The sequence below is a fragment of the Nothoprocta perdicaria genome, unplaced genomic scaffold, assembly GCF_003342845.1.
Source record: "Nothoprocta perdicaria isolate Ctin4 unplaced genomic scaffold, notPer1 scaffold_7, whole genome shotgun sequence".
Lineage (NCBI taxonomy): Eukaryota > Metazoa > Chordata > Aves > Tinamiformes > Tinamidae > Nothoprocta > Nothoprocta perdicaria.
In genome coordinates, this window is record NW_020455976.1 from 508,702 (window position 1) to 519,747 (window position 11,046).

General features: G+C 52.2%; 1 protein-coding gene across 1 annotated transcript; it reads left to right on the top strand.

The window, feature by feature from the left end:
- Positions 1–518: 518 nt before the first annotated feature.
- On the top strand, positions 519–10,298 carry CPN1 (carboxypeptidase N subunit 1). The gene is made up of 9 exons (XM_026050778.1): positions 519–817; positions 3,460–3,656; positions 4,297–4,452; positions 4,728–4,910; positions 5,978–6,089; positions 6,785–6,924; positions 7,215–7,314; positions 8,228–8,346; positions 10,043–10,298. The coding sequence occupies exons 1-9, from the start codon at positions 595–597 to the stop codon at positions 10,169–10,171; spliced, it is 1,359 nt and encodes a 452-aa protein (XP_025906563.1). The 5' UTR covers positions 519–594; the 3' UTR covers positions 10,172–10,298.
- The last annotated feature ends 748 nt before the right edge of the window (positions 10,299–11,046 follow it).

The following is an 11,046-nucleotide window of genomic DNA, read 5'->3' on the forward strand; positions in this document are numbered from 1 at the left end:
GAGCCAGCACAGCCCGCAGGACATGGGGGACAAGAGACGAGCTCAGGGATGGCACACGGTTCCTCAGGGGCCAGCAAGAGCCCCCTGTCCCCCAAAGTGCTGTTCCCCCACCACAGCCCTTCCCCAGCCCCTTGGCAGCAAGGCGCCCTTCCCTGCAGCCCTGGCTTCTCCCGTCGGTGAGGCTGCGCTGGCGGGAAACTGCGCCGCTCTCTCGCGCGTTCCTGTGCCTTTGGCAGCCCCCGAGCCCGCGGCAGCCAGTTTTCCAGCCTCTGCAGTGACAGCCAGCGGCTTCGGGGTCCTGTTTACTACCCGGTTAATAAGTGAACCAGAGCCAGCGAAACTCTCCGAGACGGGTCTGGCCGGCGGTCGCGGCGCGAGGGCGGGCGAGGGCTGCTCCCGCCGCGGAGCATTCCTGCACGCCGGGGCCGCCGGGCCCCAGGCAGAGCCCTCGCGCCGGCCGCCGCGCTCCCGGCGCGGCCCCCCGCCCGCAGGTGCAGGGGGCTGGCACTTGGCGGGGAAACTGGAAAGAGCTGGTTGGAGTTTGCACTTTAGCTCCGGGCAGGAAGGGAGCCCCGCGGTGCCGGCAGCAGGAGGATGGCTCGTTTGCTCTGGCCCCCGCTCAGAGTCCTGCTGCTGCTCGAGGTGGCGGCCGCCGTGAGCTTCCTCCACCACCGCTACGAGGAGATGGTGCAGGCCCTGTTCCGCGTGCAGAACGAGTGTCCCTACGTCACCCGCATTTACAGCATCGGCCGCAGCGTCCAAGGGCGGCATCTCTACGTGCTGGAGTTCAGCGACCACCCTGGGATCCACGAGCCCTGTGAGTAGAGTAGGGGGCTGGTGGATCGGGCAGGGACCTGCTGCCAGCCCGGGGACGGGCACACGCACCTGCATGCACAGCCTGCACAGGCACGAGCTCCTGCTGGCCCCGCAGCTATTTTGCACAGAGCTCCTATTTTTAAACTCGGCGCTGCAGCAGCTTTTGCCCCAGGATCCTCACTGTGACCCAGCTCGGACCACACGGGCACAACGCGCGGTGGCAGGTTCATCCGGTGCCCCACGTCACTCGCTTGGCGCCTCCCTTGCCACCAGCTCCCTCCCAAAACACAGGGATGGAGAGAGACGCAGGTGGGAGGTTGCACAGCGGCGCAAGGAGCGCGTACAGCCCCCATCCCCACAGCAAAATGACACCCCATATGGGTGTCCTGAGCCAGCACTGGGCTCATGCTACCCTGCCAGCCTGGCTGGGCCACACGGCACCTGAGGCAGCCGGTGTCAGCAATGCCACGTGGCCCTGCCAGGTTTCATGCAGCTCTGGTTCCAGGGAGCTGGGGCAGTGCACGGGGCTCTCTTGCATCATCTTTGTGCCTGCTGGAAGGGATGCACACTCATCTCTTATCCTTTTCCCGGGAGCTTTTTTCCCTTGCAAAGTCTGGTGTAGCGGCTGGTGTGGTCGCTGCAGGGGCTCTGGGATGGGCTCTGCCACCGCCAAGCGTGACACTGCCCATACCCACTCCATGCTGCAAAACTTCAGGTGCTGAGGGCGGTTCCCTGCTCACTGGGGGAAAAGAAGGAATAAGGGACGCTGGATACGCTTCCCTTGGATTTTTTACTTATAAAAGAGCAGAAAATCAGATGGAAAGGGTTTGAGAAGTGACCTAGCTTTTCTGAAGCCCAAGGCAACCTCAGTTTGACCTAATCTGTACCAGTAGCCCTGCGGCCAGGTAGCTGCAAGGGCATGATGTGGTGGCAGCCTGGACTTCTTGTATCTTTGAGCACCATCCTCAAAGCACGACGTGTTCAGCTTGTAGTGTGAGGGCTATGGGAGTCTGTGGATTCCTTTTGGAGGCTGTGGAAAGAAACTATGAAAAGCAAGCCTGGAGCCAGCAGACTGGCATGCCATAATTAGGGTTTTGTGTCCATGTGGGTAATGTTTATGGGTCTGCAAGCTGAAAAGACTGGCAAGTCCTGCCAACAAAGGGGGGGAAGACGGAGTTCCTGCAGAGATTTTTTTTTTTTCAAGCTGCACGTATCATCAGGGTATTTTTTTTAATAGAATTAATAACTGGTTTACTTAATTAAATCAGTACTCATTTCTCCTGAAATCTAATCAAGTCAACGCATGTTGGCTGCCTTTGTTGAGCCACAGCACTCGGCAGGTCACAAGCAAAAGACATGGAAAAGCAAAATCCTTTGGCTGAATTAGAATTATTTTAGAATCTGGATTTAGCATGTCTGGAAACATGCTGCCTGCACGGTGGAAGCAGGAGGGGAGTCGTATCCAACAGGCATCTGTCTAGTGGAGCTGCGGTACCTTTTACCTTGGACACCCTCCCAGGTCGCCCATTCTCGTATGGTTCAGGCACGTCTGAGCAATTGCAGCAGGGCTGGGTGCTGCCACCGCTCTCCTCATCACTACCGGTGGCTGGAATAACGATGGTGCAATGTGAATCACCTGATTTTGTCTTTTATTTGAGACTTGGACTCCCTTTTAACTGCATGCCCCTCATATCTCTGCTCTTACCAATACTGATTGCAGTCTAGGACTTTTCTTATTTCCCAAGTGACTGTCTCAAAAGCTTATCCTGCCTGGGCTGGGAAAACTTAACCCACCCCTCACATGCTGCTTCTCCTTGGCAAAGCAGTGCATGCTGCTCTGCACGTTCGTAGTTTGTCTGCAGTCTCTAAATTTGTATTTTAAGGTCTAATTTTAGAAAAGTCCGTGGAAAGAGACTTTTTTCCATTGTACTGCAGCTTCCTAATGGATAGTTTCATCTCTATTCAGCACCTCAGCTACCCAGGGCTTCTTTGGGTTCTTGTGTGTGTCTCCTGAAGAAGAGAAGCACTAGGCATGAGAGTCAGAGAGCTGAAAAGCAGCACCAGGGGGAACGTGCTTTTCCAGTGACAGGCTGGACTAGCCCACAGCCAGGGATTGATTGTATCCTTCAGAATAACCTAAAGCTCCTTAAAGCTTGTCGAGCCAGGAATGCAGCAGGCTGGTGAGCGATGCAAACCAACAAGGTCAGAGACAATAGTGAATGGTCTATCCTCTCCACCATGTGCCCCAGAGGCCTCCTCAGCACCAGGCTCGGAGCAGCCGCAGGCCTGGCTGGCCAGTGCTCCCCAGACCAGCAACTTCATCTCCCCAGCCCAGGAACACCAGAAACACCAGAGGTCTTCATGTTTACTCCAAAGGCAGACTCAGCGCCAAGCCTGCGCTGCTCCTGCATCCTGGGATGAGAGGGAGGGTAGTCTATAAAAGGACTGAGCTGTTCTCGCTCACCCCCATTGGTATTTTGCAAGCAAAAGGGACATTTCACACCATTTACTGAAGGGTTCTTTGGACTCTCTATAGCAGGAAATGCCTTTTTTCTCTCTCTCTCTCTCTCTCTCTCTCTCTCTTTTCTTCTTTCCTCATCTGGGCTCCTGCTGATGAGACCACTGCTCTCTTGCTTTCTGCAGTGGAGCCAGAGTTCAAATACGTTGGGAACATGCACGGGAACGAGGTGCTGGGCCGCGAGCTGCTGCTGCAGCTCTCGGAGTTCCTGTGCGAGGAGTATCGCCGCGGCAGCGAGCGCGTCACGCGCCTCGTCCACGACACGCGCATCCACATCATGCCCTCCATGAACCCCGACGGCTACGAAGTGGCTGCCAAGCAGGTACCAGGCAAGCGATCACCTTGTCCACCCGGGCTGGGGGGAAAAGGCCTTCAAAACATGGTCTGCTGTGGATTGTCTGTCATTGAATGCCAGGGGAGGGGATGTCTCTTCTTGCTGAATTTGGCCTTCTCTCTGCTTCTCATCTCCCACGTCCTGCCCTGGGTGGACCTGGCAGGCTGTAGTCCAGCTTACCACACGCAAGCCTAGGATGCCAGGTCCAAAGCACCTGGCTGAAGCGCCCTGGTGGCAATGGCAGACAAGACCACCATAGACAAGGCAGATGAAGGCCACTGCCATGAGCAGATGGGACAAGACGGCTGTATGTGGCAGAAAACCTCCAGCCTCCACACCTCCAAACTCAGCCCTTTCCTTTGTGTCACCAGCCCTAGGGGAGACAGTTTGTCCAAGGTATTTTATCTGAGACATACTGCTTATTTGGCACGTGCCTTGCTCTGTGACCCTCAAAAATGGAGATGTTGTTATTGACTGTCCCCTGTCAGGACCAATATCCTTTATTCTCCTGCCAGCAATAACGTGCATGTTGTGACCCCAGGCCACTGGAAAGCCCTTACAGTGGCCATCTCTGCACCCGCAGCACTGTGGCTGATGCTCACCAGGCTGATGCACCTTTGCCCTGCAGGGCCCAGACAGCATTGGGTACTTGACCGGGAGGAACAACGCCAACGGAGTGGACCTGAACCGCAACTTCCCAGACCTCAACACCTTCATGTACTACAATGGGGAAATCAGCGGGCCAAACCACCACATTCCTCTGCCAGACAACTGGAAAAGTCAGGTACCAGTCTGGGATGCTGGGTGCACCACAACATCCTCCTATGGTGGCCTAGCACTCAAAACATAAATTCTTTCCTTTGCCTTGCATATAGCTTGTGCATGCAGAGAAGATTCTGCTCCTGCCCTGTATCACAGGTCACAGGCCCATCAAGTGCAAGGGCTTAAACAGGCAAATTGCTGATCATGCCACAGCCTGCCAGGGGCAGCTGAGCCTGTCTCCATGTCCCCTGCTTCGTCTCTGCAGTTCTGCTCTCACGAGCCCTCTTCTCCTCGCAGGTGGAGCCGGAGACGCTGGCTGTCATTCAGTGGATCAGCAACTACAATTTTGTGCTCTCAGCCAACCTGCACGGTGGAGCCGTGGTGGCAAATTACCCCTATGATAAGTCGCAGGACACGCGGTTCAGGAGCCACCGGCGCACGTTCAACACACCTACCCCCGATGACAAGCTGTTCCAGAAGGTGAGCAAGGGCCTTCTCTGGCAAGGGCTCTTCCCACCCACCCAACAAGGTGGAGAGGTGATCTTTTTCTAGATATGTAGGCAGATGAAGGAGGAGAGCACCAAGAACATGCACAGATATCATGGAAAGTCTCAGTACATGGTGCTGATCCTGCTAATAATATGTGAGGCCTGTGGTTTTTCTCCGTTGTTAAAATGTCCCAGAAAATAGTGTCTTCAGTCACTGCTGCCATTAGGAAATGCAGGAATCCTGCATAAGGAAAAAGCAAGCTTGTGTTAGAACAGTTAATGAGAAAAATAAGTTTGTGCTGGAGTTCCAGCAAAGGAGGGGCTTGCCAGGGCCTGCTGTGATCGGGGATGCTCTCAGACCCAGATGTAGAGAGGTTGCTCTCAGGGGTGTCTCTGATGCCCACATAGTTTCAGAAGTCAGAAATGCTGGGAGGTTACCATTTCCCTGCTGGCAGGACGAGATTACACTGGTGTCTGAACTACAATACAAGAGTGTGGAGGTTGCGTTAGCAAATGCAAACATCGGTCTATCTTAAAGTTGGTCTCATGCAGAGGACAGGCTTTGGATCCACTATCCCACTTTTGAACCTGCCTTCATGGCTAAAACCAATCAGCAATCTTTGATAAAGGCAACGAACAAACAGGTGCCAGAAACAGAATTTGTCCAAACCCTTTCCTAGTACAGATTCTTCTGATAGGTGCGGATGATGTTTGCCTCAGGATGGCAGAGGTTAGTTTTCCTGGCACAGCTCCCCCAGCTAGTGCAGTTTGCTGCCTGTGGGGGCTGCATGGTTGGGCTGAGCACCTCGGGGCTGGCCCAGCACCTACCATTCCCTCCGTGTCAGAAGCCGTGTGGTATCAGCAAGCCTCCAGCCTGCCCACTACCTGCTCTTCCTCCTTCATCTGCCTACGTTTCTTAGAGGTCCTGGACCCTTGGCTTGCATTTTAAGGTGGGAGCTGGATGCTCTCTGACTTCCTTCCCACCCATCCCAGTTAAGACTGTCCGTGAGCAGGGATGTTGCCCCCAGCTGCCCAAGCTGTGACCTGCTCTCTCCACAGCTGGCCAAGACCTACTCATACGCCCATGGCTGGATGCACCGAGGCTGGAACTGCGGGGACTACTTTGCCGACGGCATCACGAACGGGGCCTCCTGGTACTCGCTCAGCAAGGGTAAGGGCTGGGTGAGGTAAGGAGAGCGCTGCTGCAGCGAGGGGAGAGGAGAAAGCTGGGGAGAGGGTGGGTGGGAGTCCGGGAAAGGCTGTGATTGTATTGTGTCCATTGCTAGACACCGTGCTGGTGTCTCTAGCTCAGAAGGGACAAGAAAAACTGGAGGAGACTTGAGAGAGAGCATAAGAAATCTGAGGTCTGAAGAAACCCACCATGTGCTGGCAGAGTAAAGAAGCATTAGTATGTGGCTGTGAGAAGAATCCTGTGAGGTAACTCCATTAAGGTCCAAGAGTGTGGATACAGGAAAGAGATTTCTTATGTCGTGAGCTGCTGGCTCATGAAAAAAATCCTGGAAATGAAGAAACCAAAAATCAGCAATTAGGTAATAAATAAATGGAGGGTAACTGGAAAGGGAAGCATAGGCCCTGAGGTTTAAAGCCTCCTTGAGCTTCTGAAGGCAGAGAAATTAATGACCTGCCTGAAGGAAAGAGTGAGAAAGGGATGAGAATGCACCGAGGGGAGCGAGAGCTACTCCCACGGAAGGAAGGAAGGGAGGAAGGAGGAAGGAAGGAAGAAGGGAGAGCAGGATTGTTCGGGTAAAGATAGATATGGGCCAATACATCTGGGACACAGGTGGGGAGGGAAAAGGTCTTTGTGTTCCCTGTGGGCCTGGCCATAGGCTCTTTCTCTGCTTTAAGGCATGCAGGACTTCAATTACCTTTATACCAACTGCTTTGAAATCACCCTGGAGCTGAGCTGCAATAAATTCCCCCCGGAGGAGGACCTGGAGCGGCAGTGGATGGCCAATCGGGAGGCCCTTGTGGCTTTCATTGAAGAGGTAAGGGGGCCATCCTGGGATCTTCACCCCTCCCTGTACATCCATGGGCCGTGGCCCCGATGGTGAGAGACCAGCAGGTGCTGGGTGGGAGGGAGGAGAGTCACAGGGATTGCTGGGTGCACTGGAAGGGATCTTGTCAGGCTTTGGAGAGGCTTTTTTACCCTGGATTGGCTCTGCAGGGGAACCAAGAGTGCAGGGAAGGGTGGAGGTGGTCCCGAGCTCAGCTCTCCTCCAGTACTCTCTTGAGCAAAAGCGGGCCGCAGTGCAAGAACCTGTCTCTCTCCTTGCAGATTCACCAGGGCATCAAAGGGATGGTGTCAGACGAGAACAACAACGGCATCGCAGGAGCAGTGATTTCTGTCCAGGGAATCAGCCATGATGTCACCTCAGGTGGGTTGTTCAACCTCTTATATCCCATTTGGATACAGCCTCTCTGAGGTCCTCAGGGGAGGCCATAATATGTGTGACCAGCACATTTTGCATCTTCAGTTTGACTGGAGAGTATGGGCTGACCACATGAAATAGCTAGTTGTAGCTCTGCAGAGGTCAGACAAACAAATCATCAAAACTCCTCTGGCCATAGGTCTTTGGCTCAGTGGCATGCTGATATCTGGCAGTTACTATGCCAGTCTGCACAGGCACAAGGGGAACATGCAAAAAAATCAAGAATCACAGATGTGTTGGCTGAAAGGGCCCTGCAGGGTCTCCAGCCTGATCCCCACTTGTACTGGGATTATCCTTACCACTAAATTTGATCAGACATTGCTCTGTCCAGCCAAGTCTTGCAGACCCCCAAGAAGGGGAAGAACTGAGCAGGAGAGCAGCTGAGCTATTTTTTGACAGTCCCAATGGGTATCATCTATCTGATGAGACACTGAAAACCTGTGGAAAATCCAAAGATGGCAAAATTCTAAGCAACAGGAATTAAAGACCATATGCTGCACAAGGAATTATGGAGCTGTGAATGCTCAGTTCTATTATTTCCTGACTGGCAAGCACTCAGATTTGCAACTTCATTGCGTTCCTAAGGACAGGCCCAGTTACCACTGCTGTATCATCCCTTTTCATGTGGCATTTATTTGCAGACTTCTCCTGGGTAGCACTAATGAGCTCTCCCTTCCAGGCCACCAATGTGCAGATATCTAGCCTAGCAGTAGCCAGCAAATTTAAAAAAGAAAAAAAATTGCCTGGATGTTGGAGACTAAACATCCTAGAGGAAGCCCCTCAGCAAAAGCCAGTGAGATTTCTTTCATGCTGCTCCCTGTGCATCCTAACTGCTTTCTCTCCCCATCTTTTGTTTCAGGTGATATGGGGGACTATTTCCGTCTCCTGCTGCCTGGCACTTACACTGTAACAGCCTCTGCAGAGGGCTATCAGTCCCAAACAGTGACAACAACAGTGGGACCAGCTGCACCTTCATTGGTGAGTCAAGCTGAGTAGTCATGAGGGTGTCTCAAAAGATCCTCATCCTGGAAAGAAAGAAACACAGCAGGGGATGACCCGTTAGCATTACAGAAAGGGCATGGGATAAAAAGCACAGCCAGTGGCTACAGGCTGTCTGCCCTGGTAGACTTGGAGCTCCCTGCAGTTCACAAGGAGGGACAGGCAAAGGCAATGCCAAGTGCCCTTTGATTCCTTCCACGGCGTGATGCTTTGGAGGCAGCTTCCAGGGCAGATGCTTTGGTGATCCCTGCCCCTCGCTGTTGCCCTGCGAATGCAGCGGGAGCTCAGGTGCAGCCTCTCTGGAGGCAGGAGGACCAGCAGGAACCCCAACTGTGGCATCCTGACACACATCATATGCTTCACGTCAATACTGGGCAAGGCTCTTCCTTAAATACACTGTGGTGGTTCTCCCAGCCTCCTTCTCTTCAACCCTCCCTACTCAGTCTCTGAAGTTCTTCCAGAGCAGCCCTTTTCTTAGGGTTAGAAACCTTTTAATTTTGTGCCTAAATTTACTCATGGTCATTTTATCCTTATTTATTCCAATGCCAACATTGTGCCTCAAATAGCTCCTCTTCTTCCCTGGTATTTATTCCCTGATGTATTTATAGAGATGTCAGGTCCACTCCTAGTCTTTGTTTTGCTAGGCTAAGCATCCAGCTCTTTGGCTTTCCTCTTTAAACTTCTTTTCGCCTTTCCCACATTCCTGTAGAAGATTTGATTCCTTCTCTGATGCTCTGATTTGCAGCTCTCTCCTCACCTGTCTCCATTTCCCTGCAGCCCTGGAACACGTACGCGCTTCCACTCAGTTCCTCCCACAGGGAGCCGATGTTGCCCCGTTCCAGCTTCACCTTTCCATACGGTCTCCCCATGCCCCATGTATGTGATACTGTGCCCTGCATGTCCCCTTCTGTCTCCCATAACTGCTTGCCCTGCTGTAGTCTGCTCTGTCCCACCTGCAGCCTTGCAGGCACTGCTCTACCCTATCCAGATTCCTTGGATATAGCTTGGCCTTGGGATAGCTTGGCCTCTATCCCATTCTCACCATGAAGGGGTCTGCATATCCTGTTCCACCTCTACCCCACAGTCATTTTTTTTAATCTTTATTTGGCTAGGTGCTTGGTTGGGTTTTTTGTTTGTTTGATTTTTTTTTTTCCTGGATTTTTTCCCAAGTCTATTAAAGGCACTTATTGCTGAGTGATTAAATAGGAAGCAGCTAACCAGGTGCAACTGAAAAGGTCTGCTTGTCCTGCACGACTGTATGTATTACATATTCACCGAGATGCAAAGCAATGCTATTTCTTTGCTCTCTGATGGAAAAAGGAGAAGGGAAAAAAAAAAAAAAAAAGATGGAGAAAGAGCATTGCTCAGTCATTTGCCTTTCACAGCTCATCTCCCAAACCATCCTAGCACATTCCATTGCCCTAGGAGCACTTCTCAGCATAAGAAATGTAGCTCTTTGTTGGTACAAGATTTTCCAAGGGCAAATTGTTTCCAGCTGATTTAAGCACTGAGTCCCATTGTATCGTAACACTAGTTGAGGCTCCTCATTGACAACGCTTTCCTTGGCCCAAGAGCTAGCTTAGCCTAGCTGCAGGGGCAGGGTCCTGCAGAGCCCTGAGCCAGCAGGAGACACACACCACACAGTGCTACGTGCTTATTTTACTTCTTTCTTCAGGTGCACTTCCAGCTCAAACAAGACGTGGTGAGGAAGCCCCCAGAGCATAAAACCTCAGGCTCACGCATGAACAAAGCCCTTCAGAAGAAGGTAGTGCCAAGAGCCACCCACCGGAGGACCCAAAGATGAAGACGGCGCCCTTGGCTGAGAGCTGGGGGAAACCATTTGCAGGAGGCCTGGCTGATGACTGCAGCCAGTGAACTTTCCAAGAGTCCAGCATGAAACTAGCCCAAATTACGAGGTTATTAAATGAGGAAGTATTTAATCCCTGAGCAAATAGTGAAGTCATTCACAACAGAATGTGCCTAGGCTGCAGTTCCCAGGGCAGAGTGTCCGTAGCTGCTGAGCTGCACTCCTGCACTCAGTCCAGCTAGGTCAGCTCTGCTCCCTTACTCTTGGACTCGACTCAGTTGCTACAGGCCACATGAGGTGTTCAAACACTAATGCACAGCAGAGAATGAACCTTGGCCCTGGTCTTTTGACAGCTGGACTCAAGCTGAGCGCATGAATCCTGGCACTAGTACCCTAGGTGCATGTCCCCTTCTCCCTCAGGTACAGATGGGAGCTATCTACAGACCTCAAGGTAGGTCACTTTTAAAGCAGTTTGTGATGCAACAGCCCTATACACTGTTCATGTCCTATGCACAAACTCCACAGGTAAGAATGCAGCACTGGGATATGGTGGTTCAAGGTCATCTTCTGGCTGGAAAAGCCACATTTATTTTGCTGCACAGATGGGACTTTCTGGTATCAGATTTGGATTATTTGTAGTCAGACTGGCTCAACCAATACACATCGGCAAAAGCAATGGATTATCCGCTCCTTATGTCTTCAGATCCCAACCAGATGGCCTTTTGAAAGGTCTGCTCTAACCAGCACAAGCTATTAGTCTCAGCACAGATAATGCCAGGTGAGATGTGATAAGCAGTGATAAATAGGAGTGCAAAACTGGTGATCTGAGGGTGGTTTTTTTCTTTTTTTAGAAATCATATCTGAAATCATGC